This window comes from Anopheles stephensi, chromosome 2 (genome assembly GCF_013141755.1).
Source record: "Anopheles stephensi strain Indian chromosome 2, UCI_ANSTEP_V1.0, whole genome shotgun sequence".
NCBI lineage: Eukaryota > Metazoa > Arthropoda > Insecta > Diptera > Culicidae > Anopheles > Anopheles stephensi.
In genome coordinates this window covers 43430868-43458837 of record NC_050202.1, presented here as the reverse complement: position 1 = coordinate 43458837, position 27970 = coordinate 43430868, and the positions used below count along the sequence as shown (strand labels likewise).

Genomic DNA, 27970 nt, shown 5'->3' with positions numbered 1-27970 from the left:
TTGGTTTTTATTTGGTTATTAAATTTTGACTCAATTTGACGCCTTGAAATGACTTTACGTTTAAAAACTTCCGTACCGGTTTGTGCACAATTCGAATAAGTCATCGGATTCGCCACGAACGGAAAATTTGGTATTTTTAATCAACCAGCTAAACTATCTGTTTGTGCTTCATGGGTCACGTTTCTCATAGATTTTTTCGGTTTTATAAAGAGATCTTTGATACCAAAAGAAGCGCAAGACTTGTAAAGTTTAAAATGAATACATTATTATGTGCGTGCAAATTTATTTTGAAGGATTTCTTTCTCTCTGCGAAAAGAGAACGTCATCAGCAAGCTACATATTTTAAAAATATACTAGCTTTTTACCATGAGCACAGAGCAAACAAAGAAATTTTGCAAAAGTCTTGGTTCGTTTATTTCTTAATCGTCAGCCAACGGCAGAATCGGCCATCCCATGTTTTGGAATGTTTATGAGAACTATGCCCCAACTGGATAACAACTGGTTACGATTTCTGGTTTGAACGTTTCAAAAGTGGCGGAAGAACCGAAAACGCCACGACGAAGCTTTGTGGGACGCCTGTGTTGGATGTTCCAACTCCATGAAAAACGCTACAAGAATTTGTGAATCCGTTAAAATGGGATACAAGGAAAACCAGTTCCCAATCGCTTCCCATATGCTTTGGCAGCGATCCAGAACTTTGCATACTTTTTTGAAAAGAAGCCGTTAGATGTCAAAAGTCGTTTTTGTTGTTGCGCGGTATAAAGCGGAAGGATTTTGTCATCTAAATATAACTGCAGCTGATACGTGGATTCCGTTTCAAATTACCATACAAAGCAAGTTAGGAAGCAAAAATCGTTGGCAGCCAAAGGAAATATTCATAGATTGATGCTTCATACTCAGTATTGGCTGGACGATTCGATCACTTAATGTATTATCATCTACTGCCGACTCATGGCATTGCTTGGTTTGACTTACTGTTAGACAGCTTCATGTCCTTCTTCAAGGACTTCTAGCACTTGGGGTCTGGTTGGCTTGATTTGGTTTTATCCGAAATTGAGAAATCTGTCCTACGTAGGATTCAATGGGACACAATGCTACGTTCTGCATTGTGAAAGATTGGTGACGTTAACATCTGGCCTAACACACACAAAATAGAAATCCTTACATTTCATGAGGACTTTTACTCTAACACTCGTATTTATTCTGATATTCAAATGGAATTTCGGTTTAGTATAGAGTTTTCTGTGTGTAGCTCGTGTTTCTGCAGATCGAAGTCTTGATTTCATAAAAAATAAAATTTCAATAGCCACAACAGATCAACGTTCAAACAAACACTATCCACGAATGAAAGCAGTACAGGGCTTTTCAGTTAAAGTAGTAATGTTCGAACCATTTAGGGACTCTGTTTAGATGAGATTTTTATTTCTTCAGTAATAATTCAACTCTGTCTTAATTTATCGACACCTTTTTAGGTAAATTAGAAATAAAATTAATTGATCACAGGACTGGATGTGAGCAATGTTTAAGTCTAAGTGACTGAACGACCGCCCTGATAGATAGAGAATTAAACCGAGAATGAAATATCATTAGGCCTTTTTTTAGACAGTCAATTGATCTTGTTTGTATAATCTGGGCAAATTAATTGATCTCAATTACAAAAAAAAAAAACAAACCAATACCTATTCTCATCTTTTGATTCACTATTCGATAACGTGTGTCCGCCATACGGAGGCTTACAGAATGATTAAAACTAAATTCCAACACGTTCTGAACCCTCTTCATGCTTTACGCTCTTTGATTAACCTTGGCGAAACCTTTGATGGATCAGGTGAGTTAAGAATTGAAAGTACAACTTGCAAAATTTAAGATGACTTCCAAATATTTTCAACGTTTCGGGGCTGTAGTTGCTGCTTTTTTTAATTCTCACTATCGCTCGGGTTTATCAGACTCGTCTCGATTGGGGCGAATCAATTAAAAGAGCGTATCGTTGGATCGTTTCCTTCCCCAACGTTTTCGATCATCTCAAACGAGCAGCCGACAGACAACAAATCGTTGGCAAGCAAGCCACCACCATCTTCGCATGCCATTCCATTATCACGGAAGTAATTATGGCGGTTGTGTTCATCTTTGCTAATCATCGACTTTTCCAAAATCAGCCAGGCTCTTACTGTTCGTTTGTCGGTTAACGTTCGACACTATCTGTTGTGCACTTTATGTTCCGGATTTGATGCACAATAGACACACACACACATTCGCATAATGGGCCTACAACGCTACTCTTAATTTATTGCGACAATCAACCGTGCGGTGTGGTGTGCAAAAAGGTTTTGCTGTGAAAGAAACCATGCAAAGATACTTTTCTTTCACGGTGGAGTTAACGGTGAGGGTCAGTCGAGAATCGACCTTTGCCTCACCTGGCTTGGTATGATTTGCGGTGTAAATATGTTGTGACTAAAACACCTTTCCCATCACTGGCTGCAACAAATGAACCCCTTTACACAGAGGTCGAAAGTTTACTGCCAGTTCCGGTACGATGATGAGCACATATGAGAAAACACATACACACACAACTATCAGCATGCTGATCAAAGCACATACGGTACGGATTTGTGACGAAGCCGATGATGATTCGCTGCTATACAATGTAGACATACGGCTGTGGTCCGTAACGGTTGCATGGGCAATGGACACAAAAGTAATTGCTGTAGTTAGAAAAATTGGACCACCATCTAAGCCAGCTGGTAGAATTGCTTTCATGTACACAGCACGGCCATCGGAAACCCTTTCGTGGTGTTAAGGAGTATAATTGGTTTGTTATCAACAGTTTGCCGAAGGTAGGATAGCTTGTGTCGTTCGGATATGTGTACTTGAAAACGCAACGATCGCACACTCAATGTGCTGTCACTGTTTACTTTTTCCTTGTTTTATGATTTAATAACATTACGGACCATGATACGTTGTTGCACCGCAGGGCATTTAATAACGCTCAATTCATTTCACTTATGGTATGACAGTACATTGTCTTTCCCTGCTCTGCCCAACAATAAATACCACACAATGGTCTTGATTTGTCCGTGTGGACGAATCATCTGTTTTTCTTCCGGGCGTTTCCTTCACGCTACGGTCATGTGTGGTACACATGGATCTGCCACTGCCCATGGAAGGGTACAATCGCTACAGATTGGTTGTGTATCATGCGTCCTTGGATGTGCCACTTCCGGAGCATTGTTCGCCGATGAATTCGTTGAAGACACGTTCAAACCGTACGAAGCTGCAAGCAAGTTTACTGCCTATCAGTGTCAAAAGATATTCAAAAATATTTTAAAGGTCAAGGCGATTCTCAGGACCTTTTCTGGCTAATCAGACCCACGCGGAGATGTGTGGAGGACATAATCAAAATAAACGATATGATCACATCAACAAAGGAACAAACAACGATGGAACAGAATCGTTACACGGGCGTCACAAAAATGTTCGACGTGTTAGAAAAATAAGCTATAAACTATGATTGAAAATATTATAAAGCTCTTAGCAGTTCTTGCAGGGCACAAGACAAAGCCTTTCTTTACGGACTGATCATTGTTTTAACGTACGCGACACCAACATTCCTGTGCAAAGGACAGCTTCCGGCTTGGATGGTTTACCATACGGCACCATCTCGGGACCAGTGACATCCATTAGACGCATCCCACTGCATCGTTACAATAGCGAGACGATGATCTTGATGCACATTTACCGACAGCAAACCGCGGTAACTGGCTGATGAATAGGTGTTTGCATTTGCAAATCCTCCTTCTTTGCATTACGTTTCGAGCGTACACAATATGCCTCGTCTTTGAACAGTGAAACGAACCACTGTAGAATTTCTTAACACACATTAAGCGTCGCCATATCACCAGCAACACTTAGGAGTTTGACAGATCGCGATGGCGATCGAGAGGATCCCTTTGCCGCTGGTTCCAGCACCGTTGCCAATGATTATTTATTTCGTTGCCCTAAGCGGTGTCGGCACAACAGCAGCGGAGGCCATATCTAACGCAAATGGACACCCCACCGTCCAAAGGCGTACATAAATCGTTGGCACGTGATTGGAATCGGATTCGAACGAGCCGTACCTGCCTGTTCGCTGCCTGTGCTGTGACGCTTCGTGGATCAGCTAAGATGGCTTTAGTGTTACCCTTGTGTGGGATCGGTAGTGCGTTAACCATGGAAAACAATTAGCTCGGCAGGGCCGTAAAGCATCCGAGTCGGGGGATGGTGTGATGAAACATGGCGAAAATTAAAATCAAACTAATCATCGAATTGGGACGAATTGCGCCAGACGCTAGATGTAATAAAATCAATAACGATTGTTTTTTGTTCTCCCCTTTTTTCCGCGACTGTAGTTATGGACTTTTAGGAGCATCCGGGTGCGGTAAAACGACACTTCTATCATGCATAGTAGGCAGAAAGCGACTAAACTCAGGAGAAATATGGGTCCTCGGAGGAAAGCCGGGCACAAAGGGTAAGCTCAAGAGCTCAGTCGATAGGTCAAACATTCCATTTTAATTATTTTGCTTTTTCCCACTACAGGATCCGGTGTACCGGGAGCTCGCGTAGGTTATATGCCCCAGGAGATAGCTTTATACGGCGAATTCTCGATCCGCGAGACGATGATGTACTTCGGCTGGATCTTTGGCATGCACACGTCAGAGATTGCCGAGCGGTTACAGTTTTTGCTCAATTTTCTCGATCTGCCATCGGAGTCTCGGTTGGTGAAGAATTTGAGGTAAGGATGACCTTAAAACCCTAACCAGTTCGTAGTTCTTATTGTGGACATATTCTTTTGTGGTCGTATTCAGTGGCGGTCAACAGCGTCGAGTTTCGTTCGCCGTTGCCCTGATGCACGATCCGGAGCTGCTCATTCTCGATGAACCAACCGTCGGTGTGGATCCACTACTTAGACAAAGTATATGGAATCATCTCGTACACATCACCAAGGCCGGTCAGAAAACCGTCATCATCACAACGCACTACATCGAAGAAGCCCGACAAGCACATACGGTAAGACAGACGGAACCCTTTCGTATGATCCTATCAATCTGAATACCATCTTTCGCATATTTCAGATCGGTCTGATGCGGTCCGGGCGACTGCTGGCAGAGGAATCGCCCAGCTGTCTGCTGTCGATGTATCGCTGCAGCAGCCTGGAAGATGTCTTCCTCAAGCTGTCTCGCAAACAGGGTCAAGCTAATGTGGCTCCAGCTGAGTTGAACATCAGGTACGTTGCATCGCCCACCGCAACTTGAGGTGATGTTGAGAGAACTAATCAAAAATTTTATTACCTCTACAGCAACAACATATCACTATCGGCACTAGCGTTCGGCAACAAAAAGGACAACCCAGTCTACGTCAGCCAGGAAAGCGGAGTCGTCGGATTAAACTTCCACCAGAGCAAGGAAGTACTCATCAGTGACAGCAACGGATCGACCATTGCTGTAAGTGTTGTTGCAAAGATTGCTTCGACAATTGGACATTAAAAGTTGATCCTTCAATTTATTGCCTTCTCAGATTAACGGACTCAATGGGTCAGCGCCTGGTGCGATCAGTCAAGCAGTCGAATGCGATAACTGCACCGAATGTTCGGGTTGTTCCAATGTAAGTTACACCCTTCATGACATAGCTCTTGAAAAATCCTTAAGTTGACAACTAATTTTGCTTCTCTTTTCCATTCCCAAAGTTTACTTCGAAGGGAAAAATCCGAGCACTGCTCGTGAAGAACATCCTGCGCATGTGGCGAAACGTGGGCGTGATGCTGTTTATCTTTGCACTCCCGGTAATGCAGGTGATCCTGTTCTGTTTGGCGATCGGGCGCGATCCAACCAACCTGAAGATGGCAATCGTAAACGGTGAAATGAACTCGACCATCGGTGCGGACTGTGCGTTCGATCCGGGATGTAGCTTTACCAATCTGTCCTGCCGGTACCTGAGCCACCTAAACACAACCATCGTGAAGGAATACTACCCAGACCTGGATTCGGCGCTTGGTGCGGTACGGGATGGAAATGCGTGGGGTGCGTTATATTTCACCGACAACTTTACCGATGCGCTCGTGGCACGTATTGCTCTGGGTAAGTAGTTGCGGACATAAGGGCAAAGTTAGATATGGTTTAGCTAATTTGATCCATCCTCCGTACAGGACGTGATGCGGACGACGAAACCTTGGATCAGTCGGAAATTCGCGTGTGGCTCGATATGTCTAACCAGCAGATCGGCATCATGCTCAACCGAGACCTGCAGGTCGCCTATCGGGAGTTTGCCCAGCAGCTGCTGCGAGTGTGCGACAACAACCCGAAGCTTGGCGATGTACCGATTCAGTTTAAGGCACCGATCTACGGTACCAATGATCCTTCGTTCACCGATTTCGTCGCGCCAGGAGTCATTTTGACGTAAGTAAATTGATCATTAACAATCACTAAACGCTCATATTGATTTGGTATGCTTCTCTTTTACACCCCTACAGTATTGTGTTCTTCCTGGCAGTGGCACTAACCTCGTCGGCACTGATCATCGAACGTACCGAGGGTTTACTGGATCGTTCGTGGGTTGCCGGTGTGACACCGAGCGAAATTCTGTTCTCGCACGTCGTTACCCAGTTTGTGGTGATGTGCGGCCAAACGGCACTGGTACTGCTCTTCATGATCGTGGTGTTCGGTGTAACGAACAACGGGGAGATCGCTTGGATCGTAGTACTGACCATTCTCCAGGGTCTGTGCGGTATGTGCTTCGGGTTTGTTATTTCGGCAATCTGTGAGCTCGAACGTAACGCGATCCAGCTCGCGCTGGGTTCTTTCTATCCCACGCTGCTCCTTTCGGGTGTTATTTGGCCCATCGAAGGTATGCCGCTGGTGTTGCGATACGTTTCGCTCTGTTTGCCACTCACCCTGGCCACCACGTCCCTGCGCTCGATATTGGCCCGCGGCTGGAGCATAATGGAGCCGGACGTGTACATGGGCTTTGTGTCGACGATCGCTTGGATCGCGCTGTTCCTTATCATCACGATGCTGGTGCTTAAGTTCAAGCGAGGCTAAATCGCTGGCGTACATAGCTTAAGAGTGATGGTAAATGGGGATATTTTCATTTCACCGACAGCGTAGATCCAAACAGCGTACGATCGTGCGGGCATGGGAAAGAAGACTTTAGAAGTGAGACGTGTAGCATCGCGACCACGAAGGTGGTGCTGTAAAACGAAACAGACAAACATTAGAATTTGCTCAATCTTACGTCTTGGACTCTCATCTATCATCTTTTTATCGCCTTCCGCTACTTCTAGCACTCTACCCACTATGGTCAAAATACTTCTGTTCCCTTAAACGATAGAAGTATGTTTAGTAAGAAATTCCAGTTACCCCGTAGGATCGCTCGCCGAGGTTGTCATTGGTGTTTTTTTTTTCTCTGTCTTCTATTATTTTTTTAACCACTTCACCAACGAATCCAACCCGCGTGAAAGCAGGGGGCGAGCTTTACCACATAACAGAACGCTTGCAGGCTAGATAAGCTGAGGACTGGAATATTCTCTTATCGAACGTTCGGCCGGCACGCTGTCTTTTGGCTGTCGGCACCAATTAAGAAGTAATCGATTATATAAAGAATTATGACACGATCGAGTAGTGTGAACGAGATCTTTCGAGTGATCGAGCAAATGAGATGAAAGGGGCATGAATGGAGTTTTATGTGCGGGTGTGTATGCGCGACAATATAATGTATGAATGTGGTGGGGTAATACAAATGGCGAATCGTGTTCGTGTGCGAGTGTTGTGGCTATACTGTATGAGTAAAACTGGGTGGGGGTATATTTTTCACAAACGAAAAGGGAAAAAAGTGACAAGCAATACAAACATACAAACTAATAAAAAAGGAGAACAAAAGCAAAACAAAAAAACAACAAACAAACAAACAAACATATACACGAACGCGTCAATGTGAACTGTGATTGTAAAGCAATGAGGAAAAGCTATATTTTTTATTATAAATATGTATCATCATACCAGAGTATTAATATATCTAATATGGTGTAATATGGAAATATCCAACACACAATTGGTTTACGCATGCATGCACACATACAAACCCAGGCACACACAGAAGCATACAGCGAGGTGCATATGCATTTCCTCCAGAACATCAGATCATTCAGATGTTCGCAGGAAAATCAATCCGTTTTTGTCAGATCTTCTGGACTTCTGGAAGCGAAACGATCACTCTCTCCTGCACATAAACCCGCCAATACAAATAAAACATGCGAAACAAAAATGTTTGGTTAAATCATCGTAGAATGATTTGATCAACTCTAAATTCAATTCAAATGTGTCTGTACGTAGTGATCCTTCGAGCAAGATCTGTGCATGCATCTATAAATACTTACTTTAAAACTGCGTCTGCGCTACACTTTCGGTTAGTGGCAGTGCAAAGTAAAGCACACCTTTATCCCTTTTCGTCCTGGTTACTTACTGTAAGGCATAAACATGTACGTACTTAAAAAAAACATATCAAATTTATGTGTGGCCTGAGTGTGAAGATGGTGGATTGCCGTGAAACATGACGTTGCATGCTACTACATCAGCCTTGTTCGAACGGACCCCGGGACGGTGGCTTATGTACATTTAGGGGGACCGGGACTTTACCAATCTGCAGCAAACGGCCGCCTTTGGAGGAGCACTGGAGAACGGGCGCCCCTGGCTCGACGCGAAGGGGCGGACATTATACGGGAGAAAAACCATATGAGGAAACACGGACAATGAAACTAATATTAAACTTATTTTGCTAGTATGTTTCTTATCCATCTGACTTCTTGGGCTCTTATGTACTGTACTTGTTAAGAGTGGTGTTGATTCGCTAGCGGCATATGACAAAAAAACACGTACACACACACACACACACACATACACAATACCAAGGGGTGGGTTAGGAAAGGCAACAGTTAAAACACTAAATCAATAAACGCAGCGAACTCTTGCTTACAACAAATGGGGGTAAACATTGTTTTGAGTTAACGTAAGTGTAGGATTTTGCAATAATGCAACAGTGCCGCCTACCTGGCGGCATGTGTATCAATGTATTTGTGGAGGAAAATAAAACAATGAATGTCAATAATATTAAAAATAAAAACCGAAGAACAAAAAAACCGTTATTGCTTGTGCATGTTCTACTCACGTATGGAATTTGGTTGAGAAAAAAACGTGGCAAAAAAAAGCTGCATATACAGTGCCGGACGTTACAGTAACACAATTTAATTTGGTGCAGATGGAGTTTACCTTGGGTTGAAGATTTTAGAAAAAGAGTATCAATCCAGATGTTTTTCATTAAAATTCGATCTCTTAGGTCGTTAAGCCTGCCATTTCTGGTTTACTAGACTTATTGATATCGCTAGATATCGAACAGATATCGGAAAGTCAGTCATCACTACGGCAGAACGGTCTGGAAGGGATTTGTGCCTCGGTCCTACCGGCGCCACTGTCTCATCTACAACCGCGCCTCCCCATAGAACTAGCTCGGTGATTGTTTATTCTCCATAAATTTAATACCGACGGACAGACCGACCGTCCACTCGGTGTAGTCGGCGTCAGGATATTTTCCTGCAAACATTTTACAAACATTTGTTATTTAAACGGATCGGTTTTGTATCGAGATATTTACGCGCATCAATATTTCTGGCGCTTACATTCCCGGAATCCCGGAAACGCATAACCAATTAGTAAAAATTGCCCAAGACTATATAGTAGGTTCGTCTCGAGCGGTCGATAATGCATTGTCGATGCATAGATGTAAAGTGCTGCACTTGCACCAGGAGCCGAACTTCTGGTTATTACTTTTTTTTGAGTCTCAACATATTTTGTCAAGCAATGATTCAGAGCACCAAAACAGTATTGTGATAGAAAATTGTGTTGCTACTGATGCTAGTTCCATATTTTCGTAAAGTTATAACTAATGTATCCTTAATATAACCGTAACCTCCATAGCAGACTGGTAGGCTGATCATGTCATGTAAGAGGCATCGGACGACTCCGCCAGTACATTCTTTAAAGGCCGTCAACATGGAAGTAGGTGGCGTAGTAGCCCAAACGAAGATTTCGTGGTGGCATTGTTGCCGATATTGGATTAGAAGATGAAGGCGCTAGATCGTGATCGTTACTTCCGAAGTTGTAACGCTGAGTAAGTGAAATGCATCCAATATTCGAATCGAAAGCGGCAGTTTCTGCAACAACAAGAAACGGAGGGTAGTCTTATAGCTTTTTTCCGTCACTGTATACAAGCTTTTCTATATAGATGGAGCAACAGTCCACATCGCATCAAACTCGTATGTTGCATGACACTGTAGTGTACCAGTAGTGTTACCATTTTCCCGCTGTTCATCAATCTCGCACCTAAGAGCGCAACGTTTTTTTTATATTCTAACCAGTGAAAGCAGACAACTTTCTCTATTATTTTTATGACGCTTGTCCCAACAATCAAAACCAACGCGCGTTACTCCGATTTGCCGGTATTAGGTGATGGGCTGGTAGGTGTGCAAATTGATATTAGTTCCGGCTGGTTGAACCATTAAATGCGTCAAGAACTAAGCAGCGCTGTCTGGCCTAGGATGACGTATGGCTTTGTAGTTTGCGTCGAAACGTTTCAGTGTAACGACGTACGAGATGTGGCGCCTTTCAACATTATTGCTCGTGGTGCACTGTCTGGTAGCGGTTCATCTTTTCGGCTTTAAGTTTGTTAACCCATGGCCAATATGTCCGGCTAACGATAAGCGTCTACTCTCCCTGTTCAATCTGCTGTGCAACACAACACAAACGTCTACCGTGACAACCCGAGATGCTTGTTACGGGTGCTTTTTCAGGGCGGGTGCTCTTGCAGCAGGATCATCACAACTGGCAGCAATCAGCCAATGTGCTTCCCTGTATCTCATCAATACTAGCTATGCAACTTGTGCAACCAATCTTGCAGTAAGATCATTTTGTTCTATTGATATCGTTCAAATCGCTGAGAAGTGATTGTGATATAACTAATGAATTGCTTTTCCCAGGGCATTGTGACAGGTTCGCGCCCCGTAACTGTCTCGCCAACTAGTGCATCTAGCGCCGATTGCTACTCCGGACACTGTGAGTTTGTGCAGTGCATCAGAAGGATAAACGGGAACATGCTTATCAATCAATGCATTCTGCAAACGCTCGTCAATCGCGATCTCAACGTGGAGGCGCAACGGATCGGATTCTACGTGAACACTACCTCATGCATTCTGGCCAAAGCTCGGTGTGATCCTTACAATCCAATCACAGGACAGCTACAACAGCCGCTCAATGTTCCAGTCGGAACAATCGGGCGGACGGGCTCTAACTCGCTGCAAATATCGACAACTGGTGATATACGGATCGTATCGTTTCCTATGAAGGTTTCTGTTGGAGATGCTTTCTGTTCATCGAAAACGTTGCTGGATCAATCAACGTTTGGTAATTCTATCTGCTAAAGTAGTGTGTATTATTTTGATAAAATAAACGATTTAGTATATTTATAGTAGTATATAGTCGTAATTTGTGACCATGAGATAGCTATCTCACAAAGGGTAGTTTGCAATTCCACTTTATAGAGGTTAATTTGAATTTTCAACATTGAAATATTCGCTTGAAATATTTGAAAGATGTTTCAATGCTATTTTGAGCTGAAATATTTCAATTCATAAGGAATTGCACGATTTTTTATTTTATTTATTAAGTATTACGGTCCGGTGCCGTATAGTCACCACCGCATGTGGTGGATTAAACCGACTGTGGATTAAATTCACGAAAAAAAAACAATTTAACAAAATTAAATAGGCCTAGTTATTTATAGCCATATCCCGGACATGCTCGGTTAAGGAATTGTATGAATTTTACGTAAAAATCGCTCACTTTCGACAGAAAACTGCTTGTAATGTGCTATTATATTTCCAACATAACGCCTAGTTCTTATTATTGTCATCTATTCTGCTTTATTTTTATTGAAATTTATTTTAATTTAATTGTTCCCAAATTGCCTTTTCTGAACAAATGAAACTCAAAATTTGCTGTATAAAATGACCGATCCGCAACACTGTTCGGTTTGTTTACATGTCAAAGTGCAAAATGTCAACAGTAAAAAACAACAACAAAATGTTTTGTTGACAGCTGAGCAGCTGGGAAGAGGAAAAAAACATTAAAAGTTTTGACTCATCCCGCAGCAGGGCGGATAAAATTTTCTCTTCGGTGTGTTTGCATTGCGAAGGGGATATTTTTCCCCGTTTTAGAGTATCTCAGCGAATATGGATAAGCTTAATCCATTTGGGACGCTTCAGCGTTCGATTGAAGCGTTGAAAACGGTGGACTGCAACACGAAGGAAAAGTTGGCCCACTTCGGACAGATAAGTGAAACAATTATCAATATCCGTTCCGGTTCGTCCGCGGCAAACTCTCCCAACTACTACGCACACATCAGCAGTGCAGTGGCGGTGTTGATAATGTTTTGCGAAGAAAACGACTCCAGTGTTCGGATGGGTGCGGAGGAAAATTTGTCCCGAGTTGTGCGCCATTGCGAATCCACCGGAAACATCGTTCGCATACAGCGGGACCTGTATCACGAAATCAAGAAAAATGGGAACGAGCGATCGCTGCGCACGGTGCTATCGATTTTTGCCCATTACTGTGGTACTATTCGACAGCGGAAGGCACGAACCTACGCCCAGAATCTGTTGCCCTGCATATACTCCATTTTCAAACGGCGGGAACCAGCGTTACTGGAGTGTTTGTGTAACTTTACTGAGGTGTTTTGTGAGCATCTGGAAGGCTACCTCACGGACGGGGAAGTGCTCAAGATGACGGAACTGTTCCTTGAAGACATTGGATCCGAATGTGCAACTAAGAGGAGATGTGCAGCGAAAAATACACTCTTTTTCCTGCAAGGCTCTCGGAATCCTGACTTTTACGCGAATAATGCGTTCAATCGATGCATCGAGCAGCTGCTGAAATGTGGCCAACTGCAGCAACAGCCCAACACGGTACTGGGCGTGATGGGTTGCTTCCGGTCGATTCTACCGATCGTGCTGCGGAACTGTAACGTAGAGAAAGCGATAGAAACGTACGATCTCTGTTTGCATTTCCTTCGCGAGGGGACACACACCATCATAAACGCGACACTCGAGGTGCTGCTCGTCATATTGGCTAACGTCCAGTCAGCGGTGCGTAAGGTTTTGCTGTCGGAACATTGCGAACATAGGCGTATGCTTCTGAAGCGGAAAACACTAAAAAATAGCATCTTTAAAATTAATCCTAGCGATAGCCTGATGTCATCGCGCAAGTCTAGCACCGACGCACGGGCCGATCATCTGTTGCGTCCTGGGTCCTTACCACTAACATCGACTCCGACAAAATTTGCACTTCCCACAGACGATCGCTCGCTGGCGTCTGCATCGGACATAGAGCTCGACTCGTTGAAAAGCATGGACCTTGACACAGAAAACCGAATAGCTCCTGCTCTTCAGTTGGAATGTTCTGGCACACTTGACACAACAGCATCCGGTACGAAGAACTCGTCCACGCCGGTTGCATCTGACACACTGTCGCTGAAAAGCCAAAAATCCACCGACTCTATCGGTTCGTTTATTAACACACTCGCATTCACCAGCTCGAATGCGGCCGAATCGGTAACAAAGTTTTTCCGGAAATCAATTGATAAACCTTTGCCAGACGACGGGGAAGAAGACCGACTGTCGATGGAATCGATGGCCAGCAGCCTCATGTCGTCGAATGCGGAAACGATTCGTGCCGAGCTAGATGTAACGTTGGAAATAGATCTCGATGACGAGCCAGTTACCGTTGCGCCATCAATACCCATTCCGACCCCTACTCCTTCAAAGGACACGCTCGAAGTTCCGCTTAACATGTCAATGGTAGCGGAGGACGTTACCGACAGTGTGAAGGAACTGTTTATTGGCACCATTCATGATCAGAACATGTTGGATTTCACCGCTCGGTTGATATGTTCGAGATTTTTGCTAGCCGGTGCTAGACATGTCCTTATTCCCGATTCCGTCGTGCGCGTCTCCGTTAAAAGCTTATCGATGCAGATAGTAGCTGCGTGCGTGAGGATGAAACCGGAGCTGCTGGCTTTACCGCTCGAAAAGGACACGTTTCGGGAAGAGTTTGCTGTTGTTGAGATATTAAACCTGGAGGATGCAATTAATGAATTCTCACAGGAAGCGTCACCGTGTGACGATAAACCAGATAACGCAGCCGATGCTGCGACAGCTCTGCAAGAAGATCCCGCATCCTCCGATCTGTTAGAAATGAAGGAAGACCATTTTGGAGAATGCACCAGCGCAACCTACTTTGAGTACTTTTCACCGATGTCACTGAGTTTGGATCAGGGTCTAAAATCGAAATTGAAATCAATCGAAGAAAACTTCTCAAGCGATAATAACGAAAAGTTAAGCCGTGATCTGGACGCGATCTTGTCACAATCGGAACCTGGACCCGGCGCAACTAGCCTCACTGTAGGGACGTCGGGAACGGCGCGTAGAAGAGAACTGTTAGTGGTACCAAAGGTAATAACGACAATCAAAAACGAACATCGAACCGGGGTGCGAACATCTAGCGCAGAAGTGCAGGACGAAAAGGGCTTAATCACGACAATGGCCGTTTCGAACCGCAAGGAACCGGAAGACGAGGAACAGCAACAGCTGCTGGCTGACGTGTTGCTGTTTTACGACAGTCCTGATCCAACACTGCGCGGAACCGTCCAGCTGATTGTGGGTAATTTGTTACGCGCTGCTGTCGATCATAGTGGAAGCTATCGACAGTTTCTACGCACAAAAATACCCAACCTTACCACACAAGCGTTTGTGAGTGAGCAGAAACTGCTTCGTATTGTAGTGCAGGTAAGGATTCAGTGTTACTAATTGCAGCTTGCTATAATCGTATTAACATTTTTAATGAACTCTTTTAGGGTCTTTCGGATGAAATCCACACCGTTGCGAACCAAGCCTTATCGTCGGTGGAGCTTTTCTTTAACGCTTACTTCCAAAGCCTTTCCGCCGACAACAATTGTGGAAGCTTGAGCGAATCTCATAAAACAGCCTCTTCAAACATTCCTTTCCAATCGTACAAAAAGAACATATTCCTAGACGACTCGCTCATATCGCAATCGGCGGCAACAGGCTCAACGTTCTACATGAAAGCGCTTCTCGATCGACTTTTCCTTCTGTCCCAAAACAAGTATTGGCTGGTGCAGTGTAAGCTGCTGGACGTAGTCATTCAGCTTGATTTCGATTGCATTAAAGCGCACGGTCAGCAAGGTGAACAGATGCGAGAGAACGTGCTCGGACTACTTCTGGCCGGTTTGGGTGATGGCGATTTCCGGGTGCGGAATCATGCTGCCGAACGGTTGTTACAATTTCTTGCGAGCAACTCGGGTGTTACTAGCACACGCTCGAAATCGAATCCGTTGCACACGGAACGAACGGTTATTGGTGATTTTGTCGATGAGTTTGTTCTCGGTACATTCGCTTCACCGTTTAACCATCGAACGCGGGAAAATGTAGACGCGAACCCGACAGAGCCAGACTTTTCTACGGTAAGCCGTGTGATGTATAGGATAAGCAATCTGATGCTTAAAATTGGAGACAAAAATCTTCAGGTAAGATGGGATTGCTTCCAGAAAAGGAGCTGCAAAAGGCGTCTGGTTACAATTGTTTGTTCTTTTTTCAGTCTGGCGTTATTCATTTTCTGCGGACATTTTTGGATAAGCATGATGTTTTCCCTTTCGTAAGCTTGTGGAACGAGTACAATCTGGTTAACGTGCTGCTGAGCTTACTAATGGGAATGAATGGTATCGTGCTGGATCTTGCGGTGCATGCGGAATTGCTGTGGATATGCTCGCAGATGATTGTTGGTGAGTTATCAACATCGAAGCATGTTTTTGTGCTGTCTATAAAGTGCATAATTTAATCGCTTTCTTCCTTTAAACTCCTTCCAGCTGTATTATCGGGCAGCCCATCGAATGCTCCAACGGACAATGAAACGATGAATAAATTCATCATTCACCTGCTAAAGCTACTCAACATCTACCATCACGTGTACACAAACACCTCACCGCTAGTGATAAACCGGGCTCAAAAAGCGGACATCTTTATGAACACCAAAGAGCTGGCACAAATCAACAGCTTCGGCTATTTCGGTAGTGACCATGCGTACATAAAGTTTTATCAGCAGGTTCGATGCTCCATGGAAAGCTACCGCATCACGATCAACGCGGAATCGGGTCAGAAACTGTTCGAATGTCTCCGAGCATCGTTGGAAGCGCTGTGGACGTTGCTGGAGATGAAATCTCTTTCTGCCATGACAAATGGACAAAAGTTTGTGGAAGAAGTGTTACAGTATTTGCAAACGTTCCTCACACTCGAACCGGACCACTGCATACGATGCACCAGATTTCTGTTGCGGTTCATTTTCCATGCAAACTACATTAACCGCACGGCGGAAGTGGCATACTTTCGTAAAGTCTCACTCTCGGAGGATCCGCTCGAGGTGGCATCGGAGGAATTCTTCGGACGATATTATGACTTTTGCAAAGCCAAATCAAAACCAACTGCACCGGAAATCGGTGCGTTCGTGAAGCTGTTTGAACCGTTGGTCATAACGTGTTTGAAGATCTTCACCAAGATGCGTTCGTCCGTGCAGGCGAGCATTTTGCACATGCTGTGTCAGTTGCTAGACTTCAACATCAACTACCAGCTGCTGGACGCGAATAGCCTGTTTGTGGACTCCATCTTCAAGCACATCGAATCGATCGAACGTGGTACGATTGACGATTCCGAGGAGCTGATGCGTCAGGTGGTACGATTCCTGTTCCAGCTGAGTGGGCTAGTGCGCGAGAAACCGTTAGTGACGATTCCGAAGATTATTAACATTTGCGACAATCTGTTGGCAAACAATGTCATTCGCCGGTCGGCCATTGCTTCGGTGCAAGCGCTGACACATGAAATATTTCTGCTTCGTCTGAGCCGCAATAGCACCGTTCCGAAGCAGGTGCTCGAAGCAGCCGAATGCAACACACAGAAAGAGGTGGTGCTTAACATGCTGATGAAGTTTCCGGACGAGCTGGACGCGTACCGGATCATACCGATGATACTGTACAGCGAGCGGTTGCGTGACGGCGGCGAAGCCACCAATTGTGAGTCGGATGTTTTAAACGCATTGCTGCAAGTGCTGGGCGAAGGAAAGCTCGTGATCAAGCGCAATCCGGATTACTACATTTTGCGACATTTGTTCGAATGCCTCAGCCGTAGCCAGCTGCTGGAGAGTAAAGTAGTGCTACGATTTGTAGAGATTTTCTACACCACAGCCACTAACGAGTCGTGGAAAATGCTTCAGAAAATAATGTACGGAGAACTGATCGTTCGGCAAGTGTTTCAACAAACGGAAGAAACGTATCTGCTGAATCACGTCGGATTGTACCTCCGCAAGACAAAGACCGATTCGACTGATGGCGTCTCGACAGCGGATGATGGACAAGGTACGGATCGTCTTACCGAAGATGATGTTCAATTGGCAGCCCAAAGCTTAGCCCGAACGCTGGTTTGCTATCTTCGTGAGTGTTTCACCATGCTAGATGACATGTATCTAACGTACAGCACGTGTCAAGCGGATGTTCAGTTTATGTACGACGCCATCCAGCGGTACTTCGGGACGCTCAGCACCATGACACGGTTTGGTGAAGTTAGCCGTGCATTGGCCGAACAGATCCCGCTGGAGCTGATCCATTGGAGTCGTTTGCCGGTGACAGTTGCACGATGCCTAAGCGAAGTGTTAATAAAGCATGGATTCGATTCGGAGCTTATGCTATCGCTGATACGGAATGATGAATATAACGTGCGAAATGATCGACTAGTCACTGCACTGATTGAGGTACTGCTGGAACACAAACCGAATGAATCGAAATGGTCCCGGCAAGAGGTTGGTGCGTTACTGTCCAGTGAAACGTCCCTGCTTGCGGCGCATTTCCAACCGCTGCTGCTGTACCACATAACGGACGATAAATTTTCTAAACAAATTGTGAAAACGCTCATGAACGGCGTGGAGGGAAAGCTATCCTCCATTCAATGTTCGTTGCTAGAAAAAGCATCACTCACCACCTTGCCGCTTATGTGCGGCCGACTAACGGATCTACTCGATACGGTCAACATAGTGACAGCACGCAATGCTGCTCTTATACTCGATCGCAAGCTGAACGCACTGGTACAGTTGGGTGCTGTTGGGCTTAAGGATAGTGCGGTACTGACCGTACTGTCGGCGGCTGATTTCCAACATCTGTATGCGCGCTTCAACAATGATCGCCGACGAAAGTTTCCTAAGCTGTTCAAGACGTTGTCTCAACTGAAAGAATACTACGAAGGTATAACGGTGGATGAATGCACACGATCGGCCCAACCAAACATCGATGCAATGACGCTAAAGGATCTTCCCATTGGCGAAGCGTGGTTTCTGCAACAAGTTTCCTATCACTGTACCGAGACCTCGTACACAAAACCACGCAACATTGCTAGGATGTTGCTGGAAGTCAAATCCGAAAGTAAGCTCATCAATCTGCTATCTAGCGGTTCGTTAAATGTACGACTGCTGCGTGACATCGTTGCCGTTGCGTTCGAGAGCATGTTTCTCGCATTCCGGACCGATTGTGTACAGTTCAATCCGCATCTAAACTATTTGAAGGTACACCCGATGCTGAAGGTCGCATTGATTGTGTTGATGCGGAAGCTGAACGAAATGAAACAGAACCCAAAAGTGGATATGGTGGCAACGGTGCACTGTGCCGAATCGGTCATTTGTTTCCTGGAGTACCTGAAGAAACTGGAGCACCTTTGTCTATTCTACATCGAGGGCAAGCTGATCGACCGTTTCATAAAGGAGCATCTGCTAAAGTCAAACTTTTTCGAGACGCTACTATCGTTCGGGACTGTATGTGCCCGTTCGCTGGAGCAAGAATCGGAGGGAAATGTTACCCGAATCGAGCTGTATCTGAAGTGCATCGGAAGCATCGTTCAGCAGCGTTATCTTTGGCATGAGTTGAACCAGAACGATCGTTACCGTGACGATGTGGATCATTACATTAAGGTGATGTACAAGCTGATAGCTGGCTCGCTACTGGACGATCAACTGTTAGGTCGACGGCAGCTACCGGTCGTGTTTGAAAGTTTTCTAGCAGCCGAAAGCTCTTCGCTGGAGGTTTATCTGAAAGTGATCATCATTGCGGAATTTGTGTCCGATCTTAGGGCAATGGCAAAGTGCGTTAGGATGGGCAGTAATATGATTGCTTTAATTGAATCGGTTGCGATACCTTTGCTGAAACTGGATCGATTTTATCCGTACGCATTGACACCGTACGAACTGTACGAATGTTACGACTCACTGGACGCGTTGGAGAATGGCCATCCAAAACTACCGACCGTCCCTATCGAGCATCTGTTCGATGTGGAGCTGTTGGAAATGTTTTTGAAAAGGTATGCTAAGACCATTCCAGTGTTCCACACTTTTTGTATACTTTAATTTTATTTTCTAAAAATTTTCAGAGCAAACGTGTTTGGTTTCTCATCGCGTCAGCAATTTGAGGAACTGTTCATGGCGCTGATGGTGCTGCTGAACCGTACGGACGATCCCATTTTTGTGAACCTTCTAGAGCAACGGGAAATCAAAAACATGTGTCTGCAGGCTGTAATGACTTTGCTACTGTCGTGCTACCGATTTCCGTGGATCGGTTTTAGGGAGGGCAAGTTCCATCACACAACACGCAATCCAAAAATTAAATGCGACTCCATCGGGTAGATATATACACTCTTTTCTGTGTAGCTTTACACTATGCTATATGTTTCATGTACTTCTGTTTTAAGGCTCAAGAAGCTGCACAACGTTCAGCTGTCCATTCCATTGAGTAACGTGTTTTACCAGCCCAATCTGGAGCGACATTTGTTGGTCGCAAATGCGGATGATCAGTACGCGCTCGATGACAGCAGTGTTGGCACGGTGGGGTTCGACCACAATCAACTATCGTTAGAGTATTTCTGGGAGATTATAGAGCGAACGAGTGATCAGAGTGGATGTAACACGACCTCGGTAGAATCGCTAGCCGTGCGGAATAAGCGATACTTTGTAGAAAAAATTAACATCGACATTACGAGCTCGCTCCAGTTGATCTACGACGTTTTGAAGCAGTTGATTGAGGATGATCCGACACTGGTTTTGCCACATTTGGTAAGCTTTTGTGAGATAGTGGAAAATCGGGATCAAATATTCTGGTTGAATCAGCTGCTGCTTAAGCTGCAAGAGCGCGTTCCGATGGAGGATACCATTTCACAGCAGGTATGTAAGATTAACTTGGCAATTAAGTTCAAAATTTAAAGAAAATTCCTCTTCTTTACATTATACAGCACATAATCTACTTGCTGTGTCGGTTGGCAGCACTCCTAATACCAACGATGAGTGACCTAACGCATCTTTGTACCATCATTCCGACGTATCTCAAAAGCACCCAGCTGTACATTCGTAACGCAACGCTGCAAGGTTTAATCTGTTTGCTTGAGTGTCTTATCAAAACGAACACTTCAATCGGCACGATGAACGACGAACTACATTTACTCCGTAACGTGATAGTGAACTACATCGTCAAGCACGGTATTATCGAAGAAAGCTCGGGAGCGTTCAGTGATCTTCATACGAAGCTTGTTTGGACGTTAAACTTCTACCTGATCGAGCACACGTCACGCTTCGTGTCCGATTGTAACCTACTATCAAACAGCATTATCTCTGCTAACAATATTCTGAAGCGAACAACTAATTTGGAAATTTATCTGTGCATTCTAAACGTTAGTATTAGTTAGCGAGCAAAAATTGCTTTCTTCTTTTACTTTCCAACCATTAACATTATTTATTGTTATTTTTTCTTTCAAGGGCCTGGAACGCTTGATCATCACCGATCGAGTTTCGCGCGCGCTACACGAGAAGATCGAAAAGCTTGCCATCGATCTGGTTAAAATCGACAACGAGATATTTTCGCTGTCGGCGTTAAAGCTACTCGTCACCTGCATCTATCGCAGCTGCAACGAGCAGCTTGAAAGTACCGAACGCTGTAACGGTATCGTGCAGGACGAACCGGACATCATAGTGCAGCAGATCGACAAGATCGAGATACTGTTCGCTAAAATACGTACGACCACACCACAGGGTGCCAAAGTGTTTGGTGACGTGTTGTGCCAGCTGATACGCGATCTACTACCACCGAACGAGATTCTCACAAAGGTGTTCAAGGAGCTGATGATGAACCAACCGAACCCCGACATTATTGCGGGCGTTACGTATCAGCTGTTCCGGTCCGCGATCGATGCGTCGTATTTGGCGTTGCTGCAGGAATGGTTGCTCTGTTCACTGCCAAACTTTCTATCCTTCCCGCAGGTGAACAAATCCGTCTGGTGCTTAACGGTCATATTTTTATCAGCATCGTTGAATCAACATCTGATCAAACTGTTGCCGGAGGTACTTTCGCTGCCATCGTATCAACAGCTAAACGAAAGGGAAATTAACAACTTCATCATCTCGGCCAAGGATTTCTACTCCCGGCTCGAACCGAATGGTGGTGGTGGTGGTCAGAGAGCAAAGTTTAAGGAAATATTTCGACAGCATGATTCCTTCATCTTTCAAAGCCTTGTGCAGTGCTTGTAAGGTATTCGGTAGATATTTTCTGTATTAGTTTTCCAGGTTTTGTTGCACTGTTCTCTTTCAGAAAATGGTTAAATATAGAAACATCGATTGTATGTTGTGTATTTCAAGTTTATTTGTGTTATGTTGTTTATTAGCCAATTGGTTAAAAGTTGTAAATTGTAAATTGATTTTGCGTTACTACTGATGAGAAAATTGAGTCAATCTAGGGTGTAGCTTTCTAGCTTTTTCGAAGTAATTCGATTGCTTCCTTTCACGAATCCTGCAGTCGTTTATCAAACAATTTATCGCCATAATTGAAAATAATAAAGCCTTACAAAGTTAAATAACCATGGAAAGGAGTTTTATTACTATGTGTTGTAGAAAGTAGTTGTTTAAAGTGTTGTATTTGCTTAAGAAAGAGTTTTGTTTCTGTATCTCGATAATTTTATTTTGTGTTGCATAATTAAGTGTGTTTGATGGATGGAATTGCTTATCAAGTTAACAGAAATATTAACACTATATGACGTAGTTATCATTCAACAGCAGTACATTTTCACATGGCATTTTTGAATGCTTTCGTTTTATCGTTTAATATCATCCGGCCTCACACATACGGTTCACGGATGTAGTATTTTATGTTTGTTAGCTGGCAGGAATGAAATAAAACCTATTAACCACCATTTCACTCACTGTTGAGAATACGGTTTGGTTGCAATGGTCCCAACGTTAGTCAATTCCGGACGGTATTTTATTCGATGCCGTAAAGTACGGTATAGCGACAACGTCTGCTGGCAAGAGATAAAGACTAATTCCATTTCACGCACGATTGCTTGCTATCTTCCGTTATTGGGGGTGATGCGCTTTTCGCTCTCACTCTCACTTTCTACTCGAGGGTATTGTAAAAACGCCTGTAGCTTGAAGGTTCACTGCTGGCTAGTGGAAAATCTTGTTGTTTCTTTGAACTACTCACTAAACATCCTACTGAGTTTCGGAGACTGGAACACGCAAGCGGTGCGATGTACAGAATATTCAGCACACCGAGTGCACGCAAAACCGTAGCGAATCCGATAACGGGCACCAATTCTCCGCCAATTATCGGTGCAAGCGAGTAAGCCACACTGACTGCTATTTGTTGTATGGCATACACCGCTCCATATCCATGCTCTCCACCGGATTCTTCCACACTTAGGCCGACGTCCTGATCAAGCTGGATACTGAGCTGTGAATCCACCAGTGTGGCGAGCAGAGGCACTAACGCCGCATCTACCACTCCGATCCCTAATCCTAGCCCTAGATGCGGCAGCAACAATCCCACGACGGTGTTGGCAGATGGGATGAGAATGCAAGAACTGCCGACAAGCAGCAGGGCCACAATGGAAACACGAATCTGGCCATACCGATAGGCGATCGAACCGAAAAAGTTCGTACCAAGCCAGTAACCGATCGAGTCCGGGATGAAGACCGTTCCGAGCTGCCATTTTTTCGGATGCAGTTGGCTAATCATCCAAATCGGTAAACACGGTTCCAAGATGGCCATTGCCGAGGTTGAAATCCAAATCCCTCCCACGACGACCAGTATAAGGGGATGGCTGAGCAGTGGCCACCAAGTCGCACGATTATCCTCTGTCGTTGTGGACGAATCTCGGGGCATTACGTTCCTACGATACGTACTGAGATCTAGCTGGAAGTATTGGAGCAACAAGTTCCCCGCACACATCACGGCCAGCACATGGAACGGTGCAGCTTTTCCGGCGATTTCGTAGGCTATTCCACCGAACGGATACCCGACCAGCACACCGACAGCCATCGCACCCAGCACCGTTCCCATCACTTTGGACCGGCGTTCTGGTTCGGTGTACAGCTGGGCCACGAGGCTCATGCCACACACGCCAATACACGCCGACCCAACACCATGGATGGCCCGTGCCACGAACAGCGAGGTGTACGAGGTTCCAAAGCCAAATATCAGCGATGCCAGCAGCAGATTGAACGTACCGAATGTGATCGGAACACAGTAGCCAAAGCGAGCGGTTCCGCTTCCAACCAGTGGGTTGGCCAACAGCTGCACGAGTGCCTTCACACCCAGTAGTATTCCGATGGATCCATTCTCTTGCTCCATCGCTAGCTCCCTATCGGTGGGGGGGTTTGTCGGTTGGACGACTACCACCGCTTCGCTTACCGCTCCGATAAGCTTCGGGACGTAATGCAGGCTGAAGTTTTTGTAGATGACGCTTGCCGGTACTTTGTCGTGAAACTGCACCAGGTAGTCGGGTAGAATCGGAACTGGTGATGAAATTTGGACATGAGGATTTTATTGAACATGGAATAAATGTTAACTTAAATACATCTTTTAAACATCTGGAAGTCAATGCACGAACCCTCACTTACCTATAACTGTTAGCAGCATGTTATCAAGAAAAAAGGAAATGTATACAACCATGGCCACAACCACCCGACATTGGCGCATATTCGAGCAATCCAGCGATAACATATTGTAGCAGATGTTGTTGTTGTTTGGATTTAAAAAAAATAAGCTCACTATTGGAAATCTTCGTCACTTCACTAACCGATAGGAAAATGCTCTAAAGTATCAGCTTTACGGAAGTGGCAATATTCAACGTCACTTTTCCAAATATCGTTAGCGTTATAAAACGATTTAAAAAATGTACAACACAGAACCGCTTTAACTCGTCAACCACTCGTCGACGCACTGCAGCAACAAGTGTGTGACCTATATAGTGGCACAGATTTCTCGTGACTGACTGGAAATTACGACCAACTCTCTCGATGAAATGGACGGACAGGAAACAGATGAGATCCTGCGAAAAAGGCAACGCGTGAGTGTTGTTTAGTAACGATGGCAACGGGAAAAATGAGTTACTTGTGATTGGGTTGTGATGACACGGCTCGCGCGAAGCTGTGAATTGAGCTCCGCGACATAATGGAGGCGCCCAGTCCTTTTCATATATTGTTACAAAATAAGCACACGTGTTGCATTGGATTTAAACATTCGGTTTTAACTATGAGCTTTCGATAACTTAATTATATGTGAGCCAACAAGTGTATTTTGGAAAATTTATACATCGCATTTTTTATTTATTTAACAGTTGTATGTATGAACTGACTCCCCTACAATCTCGGTCATCAACCCACCTTAGTAGAATGAAAACTAAAATAAGGTTTCAAACAAAGAAAGGGTGAAATAGAGCGAATATAAAATGATTTTGCTGTGTTGAATCATTTTTTTACATATATATTAAGTAATACGGTAGCAGTATTACCATAATCTCTTACGCTGATGCCGTATAATAAGAGCAGGACATTTCCTTCCTGTTATTTGCCTTTTCTCGAGCATGCACACGTGAAACTGTGTGTTGTGTTGTTAATATTATTAATCGGGATAAGGTACCTTTTCGCGGTTCTGAGGAGGGAATAACGATTAAAATTATAGGTGAGCTGATTTGCAAATTAGTTTAAAGCGATGCTTCGTTATAAATAATAATATTCTACTTTTTTTTATTCATAAAGAACGGCCTGGCCGTATTGCTTATAAATAATAATATTCTACATGAAAAATACTTAAGGACGGCTTAGCTGTATTGCTGTATTTGAAAATCAACAGTTGATTCAGTTGAAAAAAACTAAAAAAAAAGTATATTTATTTCTATAAATGCCGCTTCTGCCCATCACTCTATGTACGGCCATACGATAGAAGGACGTCGTACCCGTGCCCGGCGACGCTTTCTTCTTGCATTCGCTTCCTTTTGTTTATATCGATGATATCCTATTTCGCATAAAAACACCACAATAGCAACTCCGTTCATCAGCAAATATACCAAAAATACAATGCGCATGTTGAAAAGGTTTACCCTTCTGGCCGGAGGCTCATCACGCAGCGTCTTGTTCCGGATCTGTGCAATCTGCAACAGAACACCCTTCTGTCTTATGAGCGACAGCTGATGGTTCACTATCCCATTTTCGAGACAGTTCATGGTCAAACGACGAATTGTGGGGAAGAGCGGTGAATTCTTCGGCAGTGCCATCGCTGTCAGATACTCGATAAACGGTTGCTGTATGAAGTACACTTTGCTCTGCTTGCGTAACGGGTCAAAGTAGCGAGATCTCACCACCTCTACAAAGTACTCAATAATAGGAACCGCGGACGTTCGATTGTTGGCCACCTCCGGAATAATGCTGATGTTCGACGGTGTCCACTGCACATCGAGCCGAGCCGCTATACGACCCCGCACATCACTACTGTTCCAAACCTTGCCACGTATCGCATTACCGAACGATACGATTGCCTTCAGTTGCAGTTTCGTTTCAACCAGCTCTTCCAGCGTTTGAATGTTGCGCAGTTTTTCATCGTCCAGGTTGAGCTGAATGATGGTGATGCCTTGCCAGGCCGAGTATGCCACTATGCTGTAAAACATGAGGCCCATCAACACCAGCCGGTGTCGGTTGTTACGAGGTAGACGAATGCTGCACGAAAACACAACCGCAAGTATGCGAAACGTCTCCTTCATGTATGCAGCCGCCGAAAACTCGCGGCGCATCAGGACTAGCAACAGGCACGGTAGCAAGATGGCCATGGCAAAGTTGGTTGAATACATTTGCAGGGAAAATGTGTGGAAAAAGACCACCTTGTAACGATCGCGAAAGAAGTTAATCGGAACTACGAAGATCAACCGGATAGGACAAAGGAAGTGGACGTACTGCAAGTTGCGCATTGGGTGCTGCATGATGGAGCGTGAGTTGGCCGCCAGATCGATGGTGTTGTGTTCCAGCATCTGTAGCGTTCCACCTAAGCTGCCGTTCGAGGAGATGAAACCTACCGACTCTTGGTAGTTGAGTTGGTTGAAGTTTATGGTGAAGTTCATCCTTTCCCGCATAATTTCCACAATTTCTCCGTCGAGATATTGGTAGCTTCAGTGCGTAAGAGGAACAATAAGCAATTTAAAAAGTCATCTAGAAGCTCCGCGTACATTCAGACTCACCGACGAAGCGTTCCATTGGCAAAGTAAACTGCCTTCGACATCAGCTCAACATCCGTGATGGCAATCTTCAACGGGTACCGGTGAAGGTTCGTAATGCGTTCGTAGGTGAACCTTTGAACCTCCTTATTAAACAGAAGGACATCCTCCATAGTTCTTAGATGGTAGCATAACATATTCTTTTCGTCCAACACTTCATCCCGATTGGACAGGTAAGGATTGAATAGGCACACCAGTATCGTTCGATAGTCGATGCGACTCAGTATGAGAATATCCAACATCTTGAAACGCGTCCAGGCTCGTCGAAAGAGCTGCATCATGTCGTACTTGGCAATGCCACGAATGAGCAGAATCACTCGCGCTACTGGATTGCGAAACGCAATCGCCGGTAGCACTTGCTCCATAATCAACGACACATTTGCTTCACAGTGGAACGCTTCCCAGAGCGGGTAGGGGTTAAGATTGTAGCCATAGTTCCGATCGTTTCGATCTCTTTCAACCGACTGGAAGTAGCTGTAGACGGACGGAAATGATTCACAGAACAACCGTATCACAGCAACAGCCTACAACTCTCGCCATACTCACGTATCAACGGTGTACAGTTTATAGGAAGCCTGAAGTTTAGTAACCCGGTGACACTTGATCGCCTCAATGATGGCATTATCCACCATGTCGTCCCCGATTATGGTTGTGAGTGATTGGTAGCCCTCCAGGTATGCTCTCATCATTCCTTCGTACATAAGAAAAGCGGGCGAGTGGCACCGAGTCGTTGTGGCTTTAACTATTATCTCAGCACTGGTGAATGTCGGCTTCCCTACGCACAGCACCATAGCTATTAACACCACGTCCAAACGCATCATCATCAGAACGCTTATTGGACAGGAAAATGTTCAAAAAAGCACTGAACCGAAACTGCACCATGCGTTGATTTTTATACACGAATCCTTTTAAAGTCAAAACACAAGAGAAATAGGATTCGCCGACCGTTACACAGTAGTGCCCGGTTAGGTGATGGTTATCGGTGACAAAATGAACCCATTATCCTGTCACGCACGCATGTTACTTGCCGGAGAAATTTACTTAAAACCCATTGCCCAGTGTAAAGTAAAATTACAGTCATGAATGTTACATGCTATCATTAGTCGCAACAGGTATTGTTTGACGACTTATGGATTATTGTAATGGGACTGACGGATGGGGCGGAACGTGTTAGCTTGACGTCCAATTTATGAATCTTGAATCAAACAT

The 27970-nt window shown here is 44.6% G+C and overlaps 5 protein-coding genes across 9 annotated transcripts in view; 3 read left to right on the top strand and 2 right to left on the bottom strand.

Moving 5' to 3' along the window:
* The window catches only part of LOC118507535 (ABC transporter G family member 23), a 42633-nt gene extending 33470 nt beyond the window's left edge, over positions 1-9163 (top strand). For all 5 annotated transcript variants that reach the window (XM_036046107.1, XM_036046110.1, XM_036046108.1 and 2 more), the window contains exons 4-12: positions 4386-4504; positions 4573-4768; positions 4842-5043; positions 5109-5260; positions 5333-5477; positions 5551-5637; positions 5720-6110; positions 6179-6428; positions 6503-9163. In XM_036046107.1, coding sequence (XP_035902000.1) covers positions 4386-4504; positions 4573-4768; positions 4842-5043; positions 5109-5260; positions 5333-5477; positions 5551-5637; positions 5720-6110; positions 6179-6428; positions 6503-7070 — 2110 coding nt within the window. In that variant the 3' untranslated portion in view covers positions 7071-9163. The remainder of the gene's footprint in view (positions 1-4385; positions 4505-4572; positions 4769-4841; positions 5044-5108; positions 5261-5332; positions 5478-5550; positions 5638-5719; positions 6111-6178; positions 6429-6502) is intronic.
* Positions 9164-10144: 981 nt separating this feature from the next.
* On the top strand, positions 10145-11497 carry LOC118502381. Its single transcript, XM_036034602.1, has 3 exons — positions 10145-10191; positions 10658-10976; positions 11057-11497. Exons 1-3 carry the CDS (start codon positions 10145-10147, stop codon positions 11495-11497), a joined length of 807 nt encoding a protein of 268 aa, XP_035890495.1.
* A 690-nt stretch (positions 11498-12187) lies between these two features.
* Positions 12188-21861, top strand: LOC118507533 (huntingtin). Its single transcript, XM_036046105.1, has 8 exons — positions 12188-14917; positions 14986-15675; positions 15747-15930; positions 16015-19537; positions 19607-19855; positions 19925-20393; positions 20462-20896; positions 20982-21861. The coding sequence occupies exons 1-8, from the start codon at positions 12308-12310 to the stop codon at positions 21747-21749; spliced, it is 8928 nt and encodes a 2975-aa protein (XP_035901998.1). The 5' UTR covers positions 12188-12307; the 3' UTR covers positions 21750-21861.
* A 34-nt stretch (positions 21862-21895) lies between these two features.
* Positions 21896-24464, bottom strand: LOC118507534 (synaptic vesicular amine transporter). The gene is made up of 2 exons (XM_036046106.1): positions 24117-24464; positions 21896-24011 (listed from the first exon to the last, which is right to left on the bottom strand). Exons 1-2 carry the CDS (start codon positions 24217-24219, stop codon positions 22612-22614), a joined length of 1503 nt encoding a protein of 500 aa, XP_035901999.1. The 5' UTR covers positions 24220-24464; the 3' UTR covers positions 21896-22611.
* A 789-nt stretch (positions 24465-25253) lies between these two features.
* LOC118507532 lies at positions 25254-27601 on the bottom strand. Its single transcript, XM_036046104.1, has 3 exons — positions 27308-27601; positions 26726-27235; positions 25254-26654 (listed from the first exon to the last, which is right to left on the bottom strand). The coding sequence occupies exons 1-3, from the start codon at positions 27583-27585 to the stop codon at positions 25415-25417; spliced, it is 2028 nt and encodes a 675-aa protein (XP_035901997.1). The 5' UTR covers positions 27586-27601; the 3' UTR covers positions 25254-25414.
* Between the last annotated feature and the right edge of the window lie 369 nt (positions 27602-27970).